General features: G+C 30.8%; 6 protein-coding genes across 8 annotated transcripts; 4 read left to right on the top strand and 2 right to left on the bottom strand.

Annotated features, from left to right (window-relative positions):
• The first annotated feature begins 570 nt into the window (after nt 1-570).
• Nucleotides 571-1,298, top strand: LOC101221976 (late embryogenesis abundant protein 2). Its single transcript, XM_004136034.3, has 2 exons — nt 571-803; nt 890-1,298. Exons 1-2 carry the CDS (start codon nt 642-644, stop codon nt 1,091-1,093), a joined length of 366 nt encoding a protein of 121 aa, XP_004136082.1. The 5' UTR covers nt 571-641; the 3' UTR covers nt 1,094-1,298.
• A 3,785-nt stretch (nt 1,299-5,083) lies between these two features.
• LOC105436198 (zinc finger Ran-binding domain-containing protein 2-like) lies at nt 5,084-6,818 on the top strand. The gene is made up of 3 exons (XM_031889413.1): nt 5,084-5,214; nt 5,858-6,297; nt 6,542-6,818. The coding sequence occupies exons 2-3, from the start codon at nt 5,870-5,872 to the stop codon at nt 6,615-6,617; spliced, it is 504 nt and encodes a 167-aa protein (XP_031745273.1). The 5' UTR covers nt 5,084-5,214; nt 5,858-5,869; the 3' UTR covers nt 6,618-6,818.
• Nucleotides 6,819-9,076: 2,258 nt separating this feature from the next.
• On the top strand, nt 9,077-12,784 carry LOC101204920 (biotin carboxyl carrier protein of acetyl-CoA carboxylase). Its single transcript, XM_004135792.3, has 9 exons — nt 9,077-9,365; nt 10,167-10,355; nt 10,884-10,963; nt 11,396-11,455; nt 11,577-11,822; nt 11,894-11,956; nt 12,188-12,256; nt 12,371-12,416; nt 12,505-12,784. The coding sequence occupies exons 1-9, from the start codon at nt 9,356-9,358 to the stop codon at nt 12,573-12,575; spliced, it is 834 nt and encodes a 277-aa protein (XP_004135840.1). The 5' UTR covers nt 9,077-9,355; the 3' UTR covers nt 12,576-12,784.
• A 713-nt stretch (nt 12,785-13,497) lies between these two features.
• On the top strand, nt 13,498-15,775 carry LOC101205166 (zinc finger CCCH domain-containing protein 39). 3 transcript variants are annotated; one of them, XM_004135793.3, is made up of 3 exons: nt 13,503-13,694; nt 13,796-14,714; nt 15,311-15,775. In XM_004135793.3, exons 2-3 carry the CDS (start codon nt 14,078-14,080, stop codon nt 15,526-15,528), a joined length of 855 nt encoding a protein of 284 aa, XP_004135841.1. In that variant the 5' UTR covers nt 13,503-13,694; nt 13,796-14,077; the 3' UTR covers nt 15,529-15,775. The 3 variants fall into 3 exon arrangements, with proteins under 3 accessions (XP_011659534.1, XP_004135841.1, XP_011659533.1); XM_011661232.2 differs by having other exon boundaries at nt 13,498-14,714; nt 15,304-15,765; XM_011661231.2 differs by having other exon boundaries at nt 13,503-14,714.
• On the bottom strand, nt 15,187-17,522 carry LOC101222216. The gene is made up of 3 exons (XM_011661230.2): nt 17,411-17,522; nt 16,940-17,168; nt 15,187-16,445 (listed from the first exon to the last, which is right to left on the bottom strand). Exons 1-3 carry the CDS (start codon nt 17,500-17,502, stop codon nt 16,152-16,154), a joined length of 615 nt encoding a protein of 204 aa, XP_011659532.1. The 5' UTR covers nt 17,503-17,522; the 3' UTR covers nt 15,187-16,151.
• A 711-nt stretch (nt 17,523-18,233) lies between these two features.
• LOC101205409 (probable DNA replication complex GINS protein PSF1) lies at nt 18,234-20,433 on the bottom strand. The gene is made up of 7 exons (XM_004135794.3): nt 20,323-20,433; nt 20,078-20,169; nt 19,518-19,585; nt 19,145-19,258; nt 18,865-19,030; nt 18,610-18,762; nt 18,234-18,525 (listed from the first exon to the last, which is right to left on the bottom strand). The coding sequence occupies exons 2-7, from the start codon at nt 20,150-20,152 to the stop codon at nt 18,499-18,501; spliced, it is 603 nt and encodes a 200-aa protein (XP_004135842.1). The 5' UTR covers nt 20,153-20,169; nt 20,323-20,433; the 3' UTR covers nt 18,234-18,498.
• Between the last annotated feature and the right edge of the window lie 1,005 nt (nt 20,434-21,438).

Below are 21,438 nucleotides of genomic sequence, written 5' to 3'. Positions count from 1 at the left end.
TCCACACATCAAATAATTAATATTTAAAATCCATCTTTATCTTCTTACCTTTTATTATTTTTAGGAAAATATCACAACTTCACTTAACAAATTTATACAATTTCCCAAAGTCCCTAAGTATTTCTTTCACATCCTCCGATCCAATGGGTAAAATTCTAATATCTATTTCGACTTTTATGTGAATACGAGTCATAATATATGTAGTGAAATATTAAATAATCTTTAGTTTTTATTTTCTTCTCCTAACAATATATAAAATCACTAACTTAGATTATATTATTGCATGCATGCACTATTAGATAATTTGTGTATTAATATGGAAAATTATATATAATGGGTAAAAACTATGTGGACGATCTTTTAATTTGTTGACTTAGCCAAATAATTCAAAACAGTTCCATTCTTTACGTACAAATCCCTCTCCTACAATTAGGGATTCATCAAAAAACAGCCAAGTGTGTGTAAAATTCAATTACACCAAAATAGCCTAATTTCAAGTTTCAACAACTAAAATTAGCATTCTCCACCTCTATATAATGTTTAATTTTGATTAACCTTTCATTGCATCACTTAAGTTTTTCATATTTCATTATATAATTTTCTTCTTTCAGTTTTAAAAAACAAAAAATACTATTCAGAAAATGGCAAGCCATCAGGATCTTAGCCACAAGGCTGATGAGATTGTTGGCCAGGCTCAGGTTAAGAGAGATGAGATGATGAACCAACCCACTACTCAGGACCAATCATCTGCTGCCCAAACTGCGACTGACCTCAAGGATCAAGCCGCAAGTTTCCTTCAACAGGTGATTTTTTTATATTGTTATTGTTATTTAATTAGCAAAATGAATGAACTAAAATGATTTTTGGTGTGAAATAATAATGTGTATAGACTGGAGAGCAAGTGAAGAACATGGCACAAGGAGCCGCTGAGGCAGTGAAGAACACACTTGGGATGAACACTGATAACACTTCAAACACCAACACCCACAATCCAGCCAACAATTCAGCCAACAATCCTACCAACAATCCAGCCAACAACCCTACCAGCAATCCAACCAGCAATCCTACCAGCAATCCATCCACTAGAATTTAAAAACATGATGAAGCATTAACTTACTTCATTTTTTTCTTTTTGGTTTTTTTTTTTAAATTAAAATTGCTTTTTTTTCATTATGAGCAAATGAAAAGGGTGATCAACTTAATGTTTTATGTATAAATAAATTGAAAGGAAGAGTGTGATGTATGGATCCCCTTCCTTTTCATTAATTAAATTTAATTTCTAGTCTTTTTGCTCTTTCTCTCATGTGTCCCTTGATAGTTCTTCTTACATATTGCTTTAATTAATTTACATTGAATAAAATATATTTAGTTTTTACTTCTTTTTTTTTCTTTCCAATTTGTTTCATTGCCACTAATAGTAAGCAATTTAAATAGAATTTGGGTGAACAAGTATTTGGTTATTTGAATAACTAAAAAGAATATATAACTTATATAATTAAAGTGAGGGATTCAAACCCTAATGGTAAATTTACATCTACTCTTGAGTAATAATAATTATCTTCTAGAATGAATATATGCATGCAACAGCTTTATAAAATGTTATTCAAAATTAGATCTACTTTGGACTAAGTCATAGGATTAAAGTTATTCAAACCAATCATGTCTTTTCTTTTAAAAGTTATGCATAACCCATAAATATATAATAATGTTACATTCCACATCATTACAAATAAACATATAAACTTTCAATCAAAGGCATGGGTACATTTTGAATTACACTGCACAGGTTACCCACTTTTTGAAAAAAATATATATTTTTTTTCACAATATCCAATCTCATTCATGTTCTGGTTTTTCAAAATAAAAACAATCTATTTTTTTATAAAGAAAATTTGACAAAGCGGAAGTGTTTTCTCTTTTCCTTTTAATTTCCTCAAAAAATTTGTGGGAAGAGAATAAGGAGTTAATCGTAGTCATGGTGTCAAGTCTTCATGCATATGCATGGGGAATGATTATTATAACCAAAGCAAACACAACTATAGAATCATTTCAACAAATTACCCCGCCATCCATTTGTGAGTGTGCTTTACCCAATCATGAAAAATGTTTAACCTATCTCGTTATAAATTTCCAAAGCATTAATTTTTTATCGATTTTTTTTTTTTTAGTTTTCCTTTTCTCTTCTTATAGTTTGTTTTTTTCTTTTTCTTTTTTGTTGAGAAAAATAAATTTGTGATAGTAATTGCGATAGGGCTATGGTGACTCCTAATATTATAAAATGTTTGTCATATTTTTTTTCCACTTTATTAGGTTTATAGTTAGTAATTTCAATTTTAATTAAATAATATAAGAAAACATATTTTAATACAATATATTATATAAAAATGAAAAAAATGAGATAGGAGTGATATATCGATAAGGAATACTAAAAAAAAAGTTTTATAAATACTATATGTTTTTAATGAATGAAGTAGTATAAATTAAAAATAATCTCAATAAATAATTGCTTGATTATTAAAAAAACAATAAAGCAATCAATTATTGTTATTGAAAAATGAATTTTTGTTCTAACTAAATTTAACTAATCTTAGTTTATCAATTAAATATATTTAATACATTGATAGCTAATTAATCAATAATTTGTATAAAGAAAATAATTATATTCATTTAATAATTTTTTATTGTAAAATAAGTTAGGAAATATTTTAATAGATTACTGCTCGTTTATTAAAATAAATAATTTATATTAATTTTTTAAGTTAGTGTTAATTAACTCTATTTCAAATGAATTTATATATAAAACATATAGAAAGAAAAAATGAGTTTTGGAATAGAATAAGCTTTATGTGTGGAAAATAATTTTTTCTCTTGGCGCAGCATTAAGAACAGTGAGAAAGGAATAATGAAAGTGTGGGGAAGCAAAAGAGACGTAAAGAAAAAGAGTTGATATTATTGGATAGAAAAGAAAAAAAAAGATGGTCAACATGAAATTAATTCCTTCAAATTAAAGAATTACACTTCTACTACTTCTCACATTTTATTCCATTTTATCTTTATTGAACACTCATCATATAGTATTGTTATGTTTCCCTTCTTTATAAGAGTTTGAATTAGTGCACATCTAATTTGGTATATATATATCTTTCTTTTCTCACACTTCCCTTAAATACACATTGAGTATAGATTAGTTAATTTTCTAATCAAATATTCATCAAACTAATTATAGTTAGTATAATAAATGTTTAAACTAGTACTCCAATAAAAGTTAAATATATATATCAAATAAATATGTTTTTATTAGATGAGTTGTAGTAGAAGTACTTAAAGAAAAAGGGGTATTCCCACCAACTCAAAAAGTAATATAAATTTTTAAAAAAGAAAACAGAAAAACACTTTCATCAAATTGTGTTTGACTGTGAGACCAAATTCTCTTTAAGAATTCTAGAGCATGCCAATGCCACTCACCCTTACGAAAATTTGAATGATTTATAATATATATACTAAAAAGGGTATTAATAGATTTGCACTTGGGAATATTCATGAAATCACATTTTCAAATCTCATGCTACCTTTTTTTTTTCTTATCCTTATTCTTTCCCTAAAAGAGAAAGTTGATGGATGGGACCTTAAACTTTGCTGCTAAGTGGGTTGTGAAGAAGCATGGTCAAATTTCAAATGCTTTTAGTTTTTCCTTTTTAAGGGTTACGATTTTAGTTACTGATAAGGAAAAAAAAATTGGTGCTAGACTATATTACACCTATGTTTTTTCTGATAAATCATGCAAATTTCTAAAATGGACTTTTAAAATATTTTTGTTTGCAAGAAAGATGCATGAAAATGGTCCAAACCTATCGTTTTTCTATGTATTAGTTTTTTCTTTCTCTCACCTTTTTCAACATATGTTGAAAAAGGTGAGAGAAAATGTGTATGGAGAATAGGTTACCACATTATTCATTCTCTTTTGATGTGGGGTATTCTTTTAAATGTCGGAAAGATATGTCTCCTTGAGCTTAAGCTTTGGAGTTTGGACTCAACTAACTATACATTCTTTTTTGTTCCTTTAATTAGATTTGATTGATCTTATACTTTTAAATTGTTTACCATGTTTGGTACTTAATAAACATGAGTGTAACTTGGTAGATGATATATATAGATATGTCTTGGTCCATCAAGTTATATATGTATCATTCGGATTTTTAATATACTTTATATTCATATATATATATATATAAACAATATTGTTAATTTTTGAATATAAGATATTGATATATTTAAGCTGCTATCATATTGTAATTAAAACAAAAGAAAAAAGATTTTGTTTTTCAAGTTTAGATTCAAAGGTACTTTTTAAAAGAAAAGTGAAAACCCTTCCTGCTAAAATAATAAAAGTTGAAAAATAACAAACCGTAACTTTTCCAAAGCATTGAATAAAAAACGCAAAAGCATTATATAAAAAAGAAGTCTAAATAATTATTAGTTTGCAACCCTTTTTTTTACCTGTATTATCTCTTTGTTTTTTCTAAAAAATAATTATTATCTTCCTCTATTCTGAAAACAAGCAAATATAAACAATTTCGAATTTTAATTTATAGTTTTCTGTGCAATTAATTAAGTTAGATTTATTTTGATTTAGTTTATATTATTTTTAAATAATTGAAGTAAACGAAGTATATATATCATTTCCAAATCCACATAAAACACAATCTTTAGTCAATGAATTGATCAAAAGATAAATGTCATTAGTAATATTGTTATATATAATAATAAACTTTCGTAAAATTTTCCAAACAAAAAAGTAATTAATTACAATGATTTTCAAAAGGGTTTTACATTGCATGCATGCAAACACAAAAGCAATAAGAAGCAATAATTTTTTGGTTCAAAATTAAAGATTTATAATTATCTTTTTTTGAAGCGCCCATAGTTTGAATTGAATTATTGCCATTTCATAAGTGACAATGAAACAACAACCAAACCGATTTTTTTCTTTTTTCTTTCTTTAGAAAAAGTACACAGATTAAATCACTTTGTAATTTTTGTTGTATATGTTCACTTTTCATGAAGTCCCTCTTTGGCTATAAAAACAACTCCCCACCATTAGCCTCTTCTATCCAATAACCAACTCCCTTTCTCATCTATCTTATTTAATTCTTACAATCTCATCAAGTTTTGCTTCAACCCCTTACATTTGGTTAGGTTTTTCATATATATAAGGTACCAGTTTACATTCAAATTAGTTTTTTTTATATATTAATCTATGTGTGCTTCTAACTATTCTTGTCTTAGTACTTTTAATCAAACATATATTTGGTTATTAATTTGTTATTGATTTTTTTAAACAAAAATTAATGACCCAATATTAACATTTAAGAGTATAAATTTAAATATAGTTAATTATATAATTGTATTTTTTTAATACTAATAATTACTATTTAATAAATTTTAGTTTTAAATAATTAAGTTTAATATCTACTAAAAATATAAAGGGTAAAATGAAACAAATTATTCGAAATTCAAGAATGGTGATTATTGTATTAAAAGTTACCATTTTTAAAATTAAGCAATATTTGAATGCATGCACATGTCTTTTTCTGAAGTGTTTACCATACAGTCATGAAAAGTTTGTTAAAATATACTTTTGAAAAAAGAAAGAGAAAAGAAAAATGAGAGTATTCCACTTGATCACTAAGTTAAGTTGCAATAAACAAATGAATATTTTGTCAATTCTTTTAGTTTTTAGAATTATGCAAATGACAATTACTTTTATCATTCTAAAAGAAACCTTCGTGCGTTATTCTTTTGTAATTACTCCCCCAAATATAGGACGGTATGTGGTTAATGAAACTTAGTTTTGCAGGTGGTCGGAGGAATGAACAGGCCGGGGGATTGGAACTGCAGATCATGCCAGCACCTGAACTTCCAACGGCGGGACTGCTGTCAACGGTGTGGGGAATTCAAATTAGGAGGGGGACCTGAATTAGGGGTGTTTTCCAGCAGATCGGGAAGGTCGTCCTACGGCGGAGGAGTTTCTTATTCGCCGGGATCTGACGTCCGCCCCGGTGACTGGTACTGCGGAGTGGGCAACTGTGGGACACATAACTTTGCCAACCGGTCCACCTGTTTCAAATGCGGTGCGTTTAAGGACGAGTCAGCTGCATCCGCGACTGCGGCGGGAGGAGGTGGGTTTGATTTTGATGCGACGTGTCGCGCATTCAGAAGCTTTGGATTTGGAAGTAGTAATGCCACGTCACGTGGTGCCTCCTCTCCTTGGTTGTCTGGTGATTGGATTTGTTCCAGGTTGGATTTTCAAACTCTTTAATATTTTTTTTTCTTATTAAACTAAGATTCATATTATACCTATATTAAATTAGCTAAGTATCAAAAATTAATAATAATAATTACAATTATACCATCAACTCCAAACTCATATAAACATACTAATTTGGAATCAATATATCTTGAATGGTCAGTCAAATATATCATCTCTTTATGAACATCTTTAGTAAATAATGACAAATTATTTTTGACGATGAATTCACAGGTCTGGATGCAACGTACATAACTTTGCAAGTAGAATGGAATGTTTTAGATGCAACGCTCCAAGAGATTCATTTTAAAGATTTCAATTTCTAGTATTTCATCCAAATTGTGGCTGTGGCACTCTTTTCTAATATTACATACTTTATTTCCTTTCATTTTTCATTTCATTTTGGTTGTATGCTTCAAATTTATAGTTATGTTGAGTCTGTTTTGTTTTAGGGCTTCTTGTTTTTGTTTTTCTTCTTCAATTTTGATGTGATTTTCATTTTTCCTTTTCATTTTGTAGTCAATTAAATTGTTTTTCTTAATTTAAAATAAATATCTAATTAATTAATTGATATAAAATCTTTATTCTTCAATCGAGAAGTTAGAGATTTGAATATCCTTGCTAACGTATATGGTTGAGTTGAAAAAATTAGAAGTTCGAGTTCATGAAAATACTTTTCATCTCCCATTAGTTCTTTGACTTGTGAAGGGAAAACTCTCAAGAATCATACATTTCTTCACTAAAATATATTTTTTAACACTAAAATTTTTAATATTTAACATATGTAATTTGTTATAAATTCAAACAATTAAGCAAAGTAAAGTATAGAGATTGATACATTTATATACATGGTTCATTAATAATGTGTTAGTTACGTCTACGAACAAATGAATAACAAATATCATTAGAGAGAATGTTTTCATAATACAATACGATATCATTAAGTTACAGAGTTTAATTTATATATGCACTACTCTAAATCCTAGCGTTAAAATCATGTAAATAATTGCATACACACAATTACAAAAGAAAAAAAAAACTAAAGAGCTTTTCAAACACGTTGTTCCCGAACCCCCTCTAGGGTGTGCCCACTTGGATTTCAACTCACTGACCAAGTAGTGAGACCTCGTGTTGGACGGATGATAGAGCAATATAACGAATTTAAATCATTCCAATATAAACAATAATTTATATTTTGTTTTATTTAATATATAAATTAGGGCAGAGATTTGAATCTTGTGACTTTAATTCTAAACCCAATAATTTATATATGATCAAATTGACAACTAAAAAGTAAGAGAGGAATAAAGAGATTAAAATGATTGGTTTGGTTAAATCAATTATCTTAGAGTAAATACATATGCAACAATCTTCAACACGCATGGATGTGACATAACAAGTTATTAGGTAAAATTTAAAATTTTATATGAGTTATTTTCATATATAATGATTTATTGTCTATGAATATGTTATATTTTCAAAGTATTTTCATCCATTTTGTTATTTACAAAAAAAAAATTTATATTAACTGATAGGGTTGAGATTTTAAAAATGTTAGTAGATCGTTATGGAAGTGATTATTACAGGTGATTTTGACAAATATGTTAATATAAAAGATTTGTAGTTCATAACGGCAAGGGTAATTAATTTTAGGGTTTAGGGTAATTATCTTTAAATTAAACGAGTTAGTTTAATTTTATTCTCGTGAATTGTGAGGTATAATTCATTTAATGCTATTCAATTAACTATTTAATTGTATGGTTGTTACAAAAATAAGTTTATTGTATTAAACAACTTTCTTGACCTTCAAAATTTTTTTTTACATATTTTCCAAAAATAACAAACATATAAAATATATATATATATAGAAAATCGTGGAAAATAGCATATTCATATTATTGTATGAGTGATATTAATAGATAATGATAGAAATCTATAACTTTTATTGTTGATAGAATTCAAAATTTTGGTATAACTCGTATGTATGTTTAATGTTTAATTTCTTACCCATTAAAATAGACATTTAGTTTAATTTACTTGTCTTACAAATTCATTTTTAGTTTTTATTTTTTAAATATTATCAACTTGTCTAACAAAAAATAACATGTCTTTTACTTATTTTTTGGATACATAAATCTTAACCGAAGACATTAAATACAAAATTAAAATCCACATAGAACTACTAACGAAACATATACGGAAGTTCACAAACCAAATAGATATGAATTTAAAAGTTGATAGACTAAACTGGAAAAATGATCAAAAAGTCATTAAGATTATGTGTTATAAAACTAACACCCTTTTTAAAATCGTTCAAACACAAGCATAGACCAATGTTGGATTTTTCCCGACAAAATAATAATAAACAAAAAATTTCATACAATTTTATTGAATATAATTAAACTTTTTCTATCGTAATCTTTCCAAAAATTTATATAATAATAAAACACATAAATTAGAATAAAAAATTTGAGAAATTGTGTAAAAGATTGATTAAAGTCTTAAAAAAACTAGTGAAGATTTCATATAAGATTGGAAAAGATTATAAGCTAATTATATAAATATCGGGTTTGAAATTTTCTCCAAGTATAATTTAAAAAATTTGATAAGATTTAGGAATATTTGAAAGAAAGAAAAATTAGAATCTCCACCTAATATCAACCGAGATTTTTCCAAAATTCATCTTTGAAGAAACGAGTAAAGATAGAGAGGAACAAAAGCTTGACACGCTTGTTAATTGTTAGGCCCAACTGTTTACCAAAACAAAAAAAAACGTTTCGAATTTTTGTGGGGTTTTTTTCCCTTGTTTTTGTAAATGAATTGAAACGGGTTTCGTCAGATTTCTCTTCCAAAGCCCATTTTGTTCGTAAAATTTTACTCTTTTTATCTTGGATTTTCGCACACCACCAAAATTCTTGTCCTTTTTCTAGCTCTGTCTCAGGAGGATTCAACAGGGTTTTCTTTTTTTAATCTTATACTTTTGCTGTGTTGTCCATACTCTGAACTCCTCTGCCCATCCCATTCTGCTCGAAGCTTCTTTCTTCTACGATGGCCTTCTGTTAGTGTTTCTCTCTTCCATTATTAGTGTTTCTCTATGTTGGGTCCTTTTGTTTTGTTTATTTACTTACCAGTCTTGTGCATGGGTAGTATCGACTGATGTATTCAGCTGAGATTATGAATGTATCTGGGTTGAGTTTTGCTTTAATTCTTGAATGGGTTCAAAATCAAAGCTACGTTGAAGTTGTATTCTTGCTGGAAACATGATTTATTTTTAATGAATGTGTATCACTTCAAACTCTTTTTCTGCAATTCCCACTTAATCTGAGGGTTGAATTTCAACGATATGAAAGGGGATGAGAATGCATGAATCCTCTCGATATAGCATTTTAAGTTTTAATATTGTTGTGGAACCTGTTTGAGATTCTTTCTTCATTTAGTTTTAGGCTAAATTATAAAAGCTTCCCTTATATTTTGATACTTGTTTTGAAAATATCCGTATTCTTTTAAAGATTGTTATATTGTTCTTGACCTTTCATAAAGATGTCAAAACTAACTTTGGAGTATAAATCCTTTCAGATTTCGTAGTTGGAACTTGTAATGGTGTGATGGTGACCTAGAAATGAGTCACGATCAAAATCTTTGTTCTAGGTCACCACCAAATATATCTAGGTCCCAATCTTCGTTTTAAATTCCAAAGAAACTGTAAGGTAGTTATGAAAGGGCAAGGGTAACATTGCAACTTTTGAAAGAAATGGAGTATTTTGTAAACAAACGCAAAATTCAGTATATTTATTATTCAACTTCACTTTTATTGTGATCATAGGCATTGTTTCACTGTTGTTGTCTACTCATATTGCAGGCAGCTTGAGAGCTGCAGATATTAAGTTCTCAAAGTTGGATATTAGAAGGGGAAGAGTCTCTACTTTACAACCTTGTAGCTTAAGAAATTGGATAGGAAGGACACCACATCAATATTCGAGTTTGGTAATATCACATTCGTCTCAGAAAGCTTTGCATGCATGTTCTGGTGCATCGCCCAAGGCCCAGAGTATGTGCCTTTTGTTACTCGTAATCTTTTCATCTTCATGAAACCCAACATTATGTAATTGTAGTCAAAAGTTAATGTCTGCATTTTTCTTCATGAAGATTTTTTAGTTTTTTGTTTGACCTTGGATTTTTTTTTGAAAGAAAAGTATAATAGGAATTTTGTATGAACAAACTGAAAGCTGATATGATTAGATAGAACTGGGCACAGCTTGTGAAAAGCCAACAAGACTTCTTTAATCAATTTTGAAGAGCCAATTACTGTTGAACTCTTTAGGTTAGGTTATTCATATACACCTTCAAGGTGTACACACATTTTTGGATTCTCGAGTCTCCTGGAGTTTGTCAACCTGGTTAACTTTCATTTAAATTGCACTGATGGTAGTTACATAAAGTACTTAACAGTTAACACAAACCACATTTTCAAAACTATGTGCATCACTATAACTATACTTTTTTTCCTATAAGGTCCTGTTGGAATGTTAAACTTAAACTCTCGCTGATTTGCATCTGTCTTATTGATGAGGTACAGCCGTAATCAAATCAGAAACAGGTTCTGAAGAAATAAAACCTTCCAGTTTGGGCAGCCAACTTATCCCAAATTTTCATGAGGTGAGATTGGGTTTTATTGGTTAAAAGTTTATTCAATGTAAGTACATTCTAACTGTTGGCTTGCTCTCTATTGGTTGGGTAGAGGAAATATAAAGGTGATGGTGGGGCTGGAAAGTAGATAGTTGAACATTTTAAAACTTGATTAGTATGGTGGACATTTTTTTATTTAGTATACGGAAAATCTTCGACTATTAGATGATCCAGACATATTAGTAAACTTTACATGTTAATCAAGTGTTGGATTCTCATATATTGCAGTTTGAAATGGGCAACCTGAACTCTTTCAACAAGCTCTTACTTTCTTCCACCAAACCTATATGCCTTTTGGATTTTCATGATGGTCTTCTCCTACAGAAATAGCGAATTTATTCAACTTAACCATGTCCTTTTGGGAATCCGAAACATACTTTTCAGTTGCTATATTGTATGCAGGTGGAAACCCTACTTACGAACGTATGTGATACATCTTCGATTGCAGAGTTTGAATTGAAAGTAAGTAGTATTGAACTATTTTTAACTATTTGAACCTTCATTGTTCTTTCTCCTATTGTTCTACAGAGAGAAGACTTTTGCTCTAACTTCTTTGTCTCAAATATTTTCCTCGTGCTATTAGCTCAGCGGATTCAACTTGCGGATGGTGAGGAGCTTAAAAAGCAAAAATTTACCTCTTCCCCCTGTTCCAGCTCCAGCTCCTGATATTCAAAATACAAGCTCTATACCATCAGATTCAAATGGATTGGTTAAAACAACATCGTTGGCTTTAGTCAAACCAGAACCTGTTTCTTCTTCTCCACGGGGGATCTCCAGATATGTAGAGAAAGCTAGAGATGGAGGCGTAACAATACTTTCATCTCCTAATGTAAGCAAACAACGTTTTGTTTATTTTCTCTTGATCACAGTTATGGATGGTAAGATAAGATTTGAATGCAGGTTGGGGTTTTCAGAAGGTCTCGAACCATAAAAGGCAAGCGTGCACCACCATCTTGTGCAGAGGTATGTTAAATCCATCCACCCTCTTAAAAGGAAAAAAGAAAAAGGAAAATACTTGAGACAGTTCATAAATTATAACGTGAAGCCAAAGCTTAACTGCATTCTTGGCTATTTCTGGTCTAATACATTATGTCTTCTCATGTGCTGTGCTTTTACCTTTTGACATGCTTATTTCCCTGATAAAATAAATAATGACCATCTACCAAACTTTACTAACATTGATTCACTAAACAGGACCAGGTAGTAAGGGAAGGTCAAGTTCTTTGTTACATTGAACAGTTAGGTGGCCAGATCCCTGTCAAGGTTCGAGTCTCAACTTTAAACTTCTATAGTCATTGTTCTCTGCTGTTTAGGTTGTGTATATGTTCACATAAAGCTCACTGTTCTTGCACATTTGTTTTTCTGTTCATTTTGCAGTCTGACACACCTGGAGAAATCTTGAAGATACTACGCAAGGACGGTGGTAATTTTTTCAATGTTCTTTTATTTTCCTTTCCTATTGTTTGAAGTTTCATGAATAATAGCTTAGCAATTCACCATTTTCATGACAGAGCCTGTTGGATATGGTGATGCTCTTATTGCTGTTCTGCCTTCATTTCCTGGAATAAAGAAGCTTCGGTAGTAGATCGTTTCCAAATCAAATCAATACTTTCTCAGATGTTTTATGCCTCTAGATTATTGTAATCAATCTCTTCAATTTATCTTTGCATGGAAATTATACTTGCAATTTCATCTCTCTCTCTCTCTCTTAATATTAACTGACATATTGTGACAAGTGTGCTAAATTAATAGTTCCAGTCCTAAATTTTCATAGTTGTGTGAATTCTTAAACTTTAAGCGTTGGTACAATAGTTCCAAGATTCTGTAATTGTTACTGTTTTCAGCTTCTCATTTTATAGAAACGTTTTCAAATTTCGTGTCCAAATTTTGAAAAGAACAAAATCAATTGTCGTTTCCAAGATTTTCAAAATTATAAATAACAACATCGCTTTTTCTTTCAAAATTTTCATTATGTTTTCTGATTTTTCATAAACATAGATAAAAAATTGTTTTTTCAAAATATAAACCAAATGTTTCTGCCACTAATCTAGTTTTTGGTTTTTGAAAATTAAACATAATCTATATTTTTCTATGTTTTAAAATTGAATTTGTAAATGATTGTAACAATTTTATCATTTATAATATGAATTTAACCATAAATTTAAAGACTTCTTTAAGTGATAAGAGAAAATAAATAAAGAAATTAGTGGTAATAACTTTATATTTCAAAAAGTTACGAACTAATACATACATATATCAAAATCATTGACAGATCTAGCATTTTTTATTTTAAAATTTATGTTCTTACCAACATTAAATTAAATCCAAGACTTGTGAAGTATAAAAATGAAGGTTGGAAATTTATTAAACAAATTTAAAATTTGTTTACTAAAATGGTGAGAAACTTACAAAATTGATGTAGTAAAGTGTAATTTAAGAAACTTCATTATTGATTTTATTTTAATTAGATGAAAATAAAATTGATATTTAGAAGATGAAAATGAAAAGAAAAAAAGAAAAAGAAATCGAAACAGTTCAAAAATTAGACCGCGAAACAAGTCAAGGGGGGAAACGAAAGGACCCCCCAAACCGAAGCAGCCACCGCGGTTTATGACCGGAACTCCACCGATGAATCTCGCGGCGGAGTTCATTTCATCTTCTCCCCTATGTTTTCCAATGGACGCCTAAGGGTTCTACTCTCGTATTTCTCCATCTTCCTTGTAAATATTGTACAATTAATTGAATATATAAATCAGTTGCCATTTCAAATTTCATTGTTTTCTTCCCAATTTCTGGACTTAGGTTTTCTCTACCGGAATTTCTTTTCGACGCTCTGCTTCAAATTTTCATCAGGTATCTCTATGGAGTTTTTTTTATTCTTTTGCTCCAAATTTGATCTCCTCGACTAAACTGCATGAAACAATCCTTGCTTGATTCTCTCGCGATCTGAAGATTTCGACAATGTACAAAGATTTATGCGATTCATGCAATTGTAACTTTTTGGAAAATGAATTTTGCCTAGAATCCTTCTGATTTTCCGTTCAAAAAATTTGAGTCTTGAAATTGGATGGTTTGGCCCTTGAAATGAGTGCGCCTAATCGGTTTGTCCCTGAGGCTCGTGGCAATTGGCCGCTATTGCCTCCTCCTTATCCTGATCCAAGAAACCAATCGTTCTATCGGCCTACGATGTCTGGAGTTGTTAGTAGTTGGAGAATGCCTTCAAATTTTGGGATTCCACCATGGAACAATTGGAACATCGGGTATGAACATGAGTTTGGGCGTTCATATACACCTGGTTTTAATGATACTCGCAGAATGTTACCTTCCGGACCAGGAATCGAATTCCGTGAAGGTCAATTATCAGAGCGTTGGAATGTTGATAACTCGAATGAAATGAAAGTATGCAGACTGTTCCAACGCCGGAAGAAATGTGCATATGGGGATCAGTGTCGTTTTCTTCATGAAATTCCTGACAAAACTAGGGATTCTGGCTCCTCCAGCCAAAATTATGAGGTTAGTACAGTAGCTTTTGGTCATGTTATGGATCGAGGAAGTGGGTTTGATCAATTGGAAGAAGTCCGATCAAAAGTACAAACGAAGGTGGTTGTCCGTGGTGAGATTCCAAAGCCTTTAATTGCCAAATCAAGGCCCTGTTACCCCTGGCAGACCACTGGTCGCTGCCCATATGGGGCCGGTTGTCGCTTTGCCCATGGGGAAGCAGGTATTGTGAGATCCTTCTTTCATTTCCATTATCAATTTACGATTCCATATGTTTTCAAGTGACTTACAGCTCTCCAAGCAAGAATGAATGCCTCAGCATGTATAAAATGTTTCTTTTGCCATTTTCAGTTCCGTTACTTGTTCCGAGCCCTCAAATTTTATGCAATAAATCACCTTGGCTTGATTCAAATGAATCCTCTTTTGTTTTATTTTTTTGTTTTTGACAATTCTGGAGTGGAGATCAAACTTCTAGCCTGAAAGTTGTCACATATGCTTAATTTCGATGCGCGATGCTCATTTTGGCTCAAATGTATCCCCTTTGTAATCTTTTTTTTTTTAAATTATTTGTGTGTATGTGTGGGGTTGATTTTAGGCTTAGAATATATTAACACTAAACAGTTATTGCATAACTATATATACTAATGGACATTCTAACTCTGAAATAGGCAAGATTTACGAACTCGAACTATAAATGTCAACCATATGGATCTACTTATTCATCCCTGCTTGAATCGTTTTCATGAAATCAAAAGTTGGTGATTGTCAAATTACAGGCATTAATATTTCCATTGTCTTCTTTGTTTTTGGAGAAAATAGAACTACAGAAGCTCGAGCCTTGCAATGCATCACAACGTGGGAGCGTAGGTGGTGTCTCTGGGACTGCAACAACTACTGCTGCTGTCGAAGCTGGATTAAGGAGCAGCAGAGAAATTGGAACCGATTGTAAGAATAAAGGGCCAAGAATTAACCAATTCTTTGAATCAAAGGAGTCTAAGAAGTTGATTGGCATTTATGCCGACTGGCTTGAAGATTGAGTTTTCCACATGACTTGCAGTACAAGGATTTGACCAAATCCCGAGGCTTTTTCTAATTCTCATAAACTGATTGAGAAAATGAAGGTTCCTCCTGAACTTCATAACTTCATATTGATACTGAATATAGCGTATGGATAATAGATATCATTCTTCACAAGAATATGAAAGTTTTATGTCTTTTTTGTGCACGACTGGACTACAGTAGCAAAGGGCAAGAATCAAGATGATTAGTCTGTTCATGGTATTCCATCTTTCAACTTGTTTAGTTTTACTTTTTGACAGATATAGAAGTAGTATGAAGATTTGAACTCTAAATGAAAACTGTTTCCCACCCAGCCATTGAATTGACTGATAATAGTTATAGTTATGAATAATAATAGCCTGTTACCTAATTAGAACTTTAGAAGATAGCCTTTGACTTTATTAGAAGGCTGAAGACAGAGGATTATGGATTCATGTGGGACATGTAGATGAGAATTGAGAAGTGATGCAGGGTGGTAAATGCAACCTTTAAAACTTTTCTGCCTTTGTAAACTTTCTTTCCAATGTTTAGTTTTAGTTTTAGTACGTTCAATAGACACAAACTTCAAAACGCAAAGGACTAAACTAGCAAAACCTTAGGTTCATTTGCGTTTGGGTTTGTTGGACGAAGAGAAAGGATTGTATTGAGGTTTGAGGGTACGTACTATTCTCCTGACATCCTTCCTAACAGACAAGAAAGCCAAAAGTAGAACAAGAAACATGGTTGGATAGATTTGGCTTATTTCCTTTTCCTTATTGGGATTTAAATATGAAGACTTCCTCCAAACAATGCCCCATATTGTAATAAGGCAACCAAATAGACTCATTCTCCCTCCCCCTGCTCTAACCATTCCCATCATACCTCCTCCTACTGCCAAATAACTTCCTGCAATAACCTGCTTCAACTCAACATCATCATCAAAACTTTCCATCTTAAATTGTGTAATAAAATGAAAACAAAAACAATTTATACCCCTAAACTTTCAAGGCCATTGTATTGATGTAAACCTTGAACATTTGTAAGTGCATTGATTTCTATCCTCTATTGCATTCTCTTTTATCAATTAAACTCTTAAAGTTTCACTCTTAGTTGGGATTTCATTTGAAAATTGTTTACGCATCAATTTTAATCTCTTATCGTGTTTGAAAAAGTGTACACGTGTGCAAGAATTGATGCATGGACAGTTTTCCAATGTAATCTTAATGAAATGGTCTAAATTATTCCCTTGTGATAATTCAAGAGTTTAATCAAAACACAATTTCAAATTTCATACGATATTTTTCTAACAAAATCCAAAGTAGTGTTTAAATTGATACACTTACAAAAGTTTTATGGTTTAAATCAATACATCCTCTATTTAGGGGTATATATAATTTGATTGTGATATACCTCTAGGCGATGGAGATCCGATGAGAGAGGAGAAGGTGTATGGATAAACTTGTATAGCTTTGGCAAGCTTTTAAATGGTGGAATGGGTTTGTTGTTAAAGATAGCTTTTGCAATGGCTCCAGGATATAAAACACCTTTGACAATAGATGCACGAAACACCTCGCTTGCTAACAACTGAGAACATGTCAATTCCAGTGGCGTTGTGCATAATGCCCCTCTGCATCTCACTCTGTTCCTCCAAGAAAAAGAAAAAAAACTTAAAACAGAAAACATAAACAATAAACAATAGAGAAAAGCCAGCACAAAAGATTTGCATGGGAAAAAAAAACAGTTTTATCATATTATAGATTTAAAGGTGTCAATAGAGTAGCACAGACAACAGATTTACCAACAAAAAGTATTTGGAACAACGTTAGATCAAAAGAAGAATAAAAGGAGGATCCTTTTAGGTTTGTCCTCGATTATGGTTACCTGAAAAGAGGAATTTGGAAGAGAATGATGAGAAAATATAAAGAAGAGGCAGTGGTAGAAATGGTGGTTGCCCATCTTTTGGAAGAGCCCATAGCCAAGAAACTATGTTGGTTTATTGAACATGACAAGAAAAATGGCCATCCAATATTAAGCTGTTTGTTTGATGGGAATCGATCAAAGAATCAGAAAAAGGAATAACAGTTTTTCATTCTTTAAATATGGACCTAACACTTGGTCTTATGGGATCGTTTAGGACATGAAGGCTTGCTTTTTCCAAACTAATCTCTTTCATTTTACTATTTTTACTCTGCATGCAACCCCAAAAGAGGGGTGAGATGATCTAGAAAGTGTGGTGAATCTGCAAGTTTTGTATATGGAAATTTAAACACAAAATTTAGGGAAGAAAAACAAAATAATCTATGAGTTATATATATACATACATATATATATATAAAAACTATAATTTGAGTTTTCTTAACCAGTGGAACCAAATTTTGTTGCACTAATATCAAATGACTTACATTCCAAAGACAATAAAGTCTAACATTTTACTTACATTGCAAAATATCAAATGTGCGTTGAATTATTTTTAGATTTACATCCATCGTGAAATGATGAGAAATAAGGCACGATATCAAGTACATCAACATTATTTATAACAATACAATTCTTACTTGTTATTAAAAACTTGAATTCTTGTTAATTTTCTTGAATGTGAAATTGTAACCGGTGCTTTTTTACGACTTAAGGAAACGTTTGTTTTCATTATCTTAAGAATTCATACGTACAAAAATATCTTATAAATTGATTAACTAAATTAATATCAGAGTTTCTAAAAAAGTCTCTTATTTGACTGATTATGAATATGGTTTACAAACAAACCACAGGACCATAGTTCATAAAGTTTATATTATCAAATAAAATTAAATGAAAAAAAGAACCCACTAAAATAAGTTTGATTGACAATCAATTATCTCTATGTATAATTACAGAAATGGGATGGATCACCCTTTGTTTCGCCTCTTATCTCATTTGCTTCTTAATTTACAACAAACATCTCCAACTAAACTCTAACTCCAGTGGATCAGTCAGCCTGTAAGCTCCTCCATCAATCCCTGTTTTCGAAAGATTACAAGTTTAGTACACATTTATTTAAGCAAGCAATACCAAGAACTACCAAAGTTCACAGAGATTCCCACCCGTGAGATGTATTGTTCAGCATCAGTTCTTTTAAGAAAATGTATGGAATGAAGTGCAAAGTTTGCTGTTTTATCATCACTCAAAACGATTCCTTCACCGATATCGTCGAGCACTCTCACTTGGATATAAGGATCCTTAGGTGGCACCATATCCTGCCAATGATAAACTTGGAAATTTCAGTCTGAGGAATTTGAGTTGCAAATGTAAAAAAGGATGTGTTATTGTAAAGTTTGGTGTTTGGTGTTCGAAATTACCACAGTCAAATCCAACTCCAGTTTTGACATATATTCTTTAAGACGGGCAGAATGCTTCTTGAAATACTCTTCCTCTGAGTTGCTGAGCTTCTCTTGTATTTCCGGTGGAATCATAGAACCTACTACCTTCCACATCAAACTTCTTATAATCTCAGCTCGATTATGCCTGTGTATTCATGTACAGTGGCATTTATTTGGCAAACAATTATGGAATTTACTAAAACTTAGCAAACCAAGAAAAACACTGTTCTTCAAATTTATCTCATAATGTTACACTTACACATAAGCCATAAGGCAACGTTTGTTGCGAACTAATGCAAGGTGATGAATGAGCGCGCCAAAATGGTCTTCATTCTTAGTTGTCTGAAGATCTAATCCTTCTTCCTGTACTTTCCTGTTTTAGATTATCATATTGGCGATCGGCCATATTGAATTTCATTGGGAAATAGATGAAGATTTCTCAAACCATAAACTTATTGAAAGGACAAAATTCCATAAAGATCGTGTCTTATAGTTAGCCTCAACCAAGGACACTTGTCCATAGGATAAGGAAAGTTTAATAACAAGTATTAAGATAACCTGCTACTAACAGTCAAAACTATATATCGTATCAATTAGTGAAACATGTGAATAAAAAATGTAAAATCTTTAACCTAATCAAGGACTGAAGCTCAAGATGATGCTGCTGGCATTCTGAAATAACCTGTTCAAATAGGTCGCTCTGAAAAAACAGGAAAACAAAGGTGGAAAATTTTAGATATAATATAAATTTTCTAAAGATAGATGGAAAGAAGAGGCTAAGAAAAACATATTGTATCGCTTGACACAAGGACAATGAACAAGGTGATTTGAGAGACAGACGAATTACCGTGACCAGAGGCAACCATAATTCCTTTTAAAGCCATGTACTTCCAATAAAAGAGAATATTTAAAAACTGAACAAAAATGGTACAGTTCATTGTACACACACGCAAGAAAACATGAATAGGTCGACAATGCTCCTGCAGTAGTGAAAACAAGCAAAATATATTTGGACTTGAAAAAAAAAACGTTTTTAAGCACTTAGAAAGTCAATCCACAAATACCCATTTCATGAACTTAAAATTTTTTGATTCCCTGTCCAGAATTTTGATTAATTTCAACTCAAGAACAACAACAGATGGTCACAACCTCAGTTTATACATATAAGCAACAATGAAACAAGTAAACTCACATTGAAGTGTGTTAGCTGTCCTTTCTCGCCGCTTGCTAACTCTTTCACCAATTGGCATGCTTTTCTTCCATACATATTCAAATTTCACCTCCCTGAAGAAAAATGATCGTTCCAAATCGTTATTACAATGCAAAATACACAAAGATCGAGTCCTGCTGGAAAGAAATTACGCAAACGAAATCTAAACCAGAGATAGATGGTGGAGAAAAAGAATCAATAGGGTTAAAACTGCAAATTGAAAGTACCTATGGAAAAACTTCAGAGCATGAAGTAGTGGAGGAACGAAGTTCTGCAATTAGGGATTCGGGCGCGTTGCTTTCTGTAAATATCAATTTAAGAGACGAAGTGGCGGGAAATCGGTTCGGTTTTGTAGCTTAATGGAGGATCAAACCGAACCCCAGTATGAGAACTAAACCAGTCGGTTCGGTCTTCTTGGTTCGATTCGATTGTGCTAGATGGTTCAATTAGATTTTGGATTCTTTCGAAATTTTAATGCAACGTGTCACTTACCGATTTGATGCAAATTGAGCTAACGCTTCTTAACTATTTTTTTTCAAAGATAAACTCAAATTTTATTCTTAAACTTTAGAAAGTAAAAAATAAAACATTCATCAATTTAAATGAATTAATAATTGTATATTTTAGATTATTAATTTTTGCAATTGTAAATTTATAATTTAAATTAACACAACTAAAAAAGAAAAAAAAAATCAAATACCTTTATAAAAAATGGTTGTTAATCTCTAAATTTTCGAACGTAATAATTGAATCTTCAAACTTTGTTTTATAATATGAAATTTAGTTTTAAATGGATGAAAATTTTAGAATCTAACATAAACATGTATTTGATACTTCATATACATCATCTCTGGTAAAGTTGATGTTGAATCTTCAATCTTTTGCATATTGTTAAGCACTAATATATTGATACCCAAATATTTAAGAGTATCTTAAATTTATGATAAGAATAAGAAGACATCTTATCCTTTCTTTTTTATATATATATATAAATATATGAAAGTTGAAAATAAAGTACATATTCCAATATGTGAATTGATATGATATACAACATTACACTACATTTTAATCATATTTGTCAAAACATTGATCAATCTTCTAAACCATTAATTTAAAAACACACTAATTTAAATGTAAACTTAAACAAATTTGAAAAGGGTTTTTTTAAAAAAAAAAGTCACTTCAACCATTCAAACTTTCAACCATTATTTAAATTTAAAAATACTGTATTATAATTTACATGACTATAATTTAATGTGTGTTTCTTCTTGTTTATATAACGTAAGACTCCTTCCATCAATATTTATTTGAAAATTGGTTGTATTTATGTATGTGTATGTATT

This window comes from Cucumis sativus, chromosome 7, assembly GCF_000004075.3.
Source record: "Cucumis sativus cultivar 9930 chromosome 7, Cucumber_9930_V3, whole genome shotgun sequence".
Classification (NCBI taxonomy): Eukaryota; Viridiplantae; Streptophyta; class Magnoliopsida; order Cucurbitales; family Cucurbitaceae; genus Cucumis; species Cucumis sativus.
Note: the sequence above shows the minus strand (reverse complement) of the source record. Positions and strands in the feature narration are given on the sequence as shown.

What these genes read in the sequence shown, in the direction of transcription:
- LOC101221976 (XM_004136034.3), top strand. Translation starts at nt 642, where the DNA reads ATGGCAAGCCATCAGGATCTTAGCCACAAGGCTGATGAGATTGTTGGC. An exon ending in CCGCAAGTTTCCTTCAACAG is followed by an intron (nt 804 to 889) that starts GTGATTTTTTTA and finishes TAATGTGTATAG; the next exon opens with ACTGGAGAGCAAGTGAAGAA.
- LOC105436198 (XM_031889413.1), top strand. Translation starts at nt 5,870, where the DNA reads ATGAACAGGCCGGGGGATTGGAACTGCAGATCATGCCAGCACCTGAAC. An exon ending in GGTGATTGGATTTGTTCCAG is followed by an intron (nt 6,298 to 6,541) that starts GTTGGATTTTCA and finishes ATGAATTCACAG; the next exon opens with GTCTGGATGCAACGTACATA.
- LOC101204920 (XM_004135792.3), top strand. An exon ending in GTGGCCAGATCCCTGTCAAG is followed by an intron (nt 12,257 to 12,370) that starts GTTCGAGTCTCA and finishes TTCATTTTGCAG; the next exon opens with TCTGACACACCTGGAGAAAT. An exon ending in GATACTACGCAAGGACGGTG is followed by an intron (nt 12,417 to 12,504) that starts GTAATTTTTTCA and finishes TTTTCATGACAG; the next exon opens with AGCCTGTTGGATATGGTGAT.
- LOC101205166 (XM_004135793.3), top strand. Translation starts at nt 14,078, where the DNA reads ATGAGTGCGCCTAATCGGTTTGTCCCTGAGGCTCGTGGCAATTGGCCG. An exon ending in CTTTGCCCATGGGGAAGCAG is followed by an intron (nt 14,715 to 15,310) that starts GTATTGTGAGAT and finishes TGGAGAAAATAG; the next exon opens with AACTACAGAAGCTCGAGCCT.
- LOC101222216 (XM_011661230.2), bottom strand. Translation starts at nt 17,502, where the DNA reads ATGGGCTCTTCCAAAAGATGGGCAACCACCATTTCTACCACTGCCTCT. An exon ending in TTCCAAATTCCTCTTTTCAG is followed by an intron (nt 17,169 to 17,410) that starts GTAACCATAATC and finishes TTGGAGGAACAG; the next exon opens with AGTGAGATGCAGAGGGGCAT. An exon ending in CGGATCTCCATCGCCTAGAG is followed by an intron (nt 16,446 to 16,939) that starts GTATATCACAAT and finishes GAGTTGAAGCAG; the next exon opens with GTTATTGCAGGAAGTTATTT.
- LOC101205409 (XM_004135794.3), bottom strand. Translation starts at nt 20,152, where the DNA reads ATGTATGGAAGAAAAGCATGCCAATTGGTGAAAGAGTTAGCAAGCGGC. An exon ending in GACAGCTAACACACTTCAAT is followed by an intron (nt 19,586 to 20,077) that starts GTGAGTTTACTT and finishes CTGTTTTTTCAG; the next exon opens with AGCGACCTATTTGAACAGGT. An exon ending in TGGAGTTGGATTTGACTGTG is followed by an intron (nt 18,763 to 18,864) that starts GTAATTTCGAAC and finishes TATCATTGGCAG; the next exon opens with GATATGGTGCCACCTAAGGA.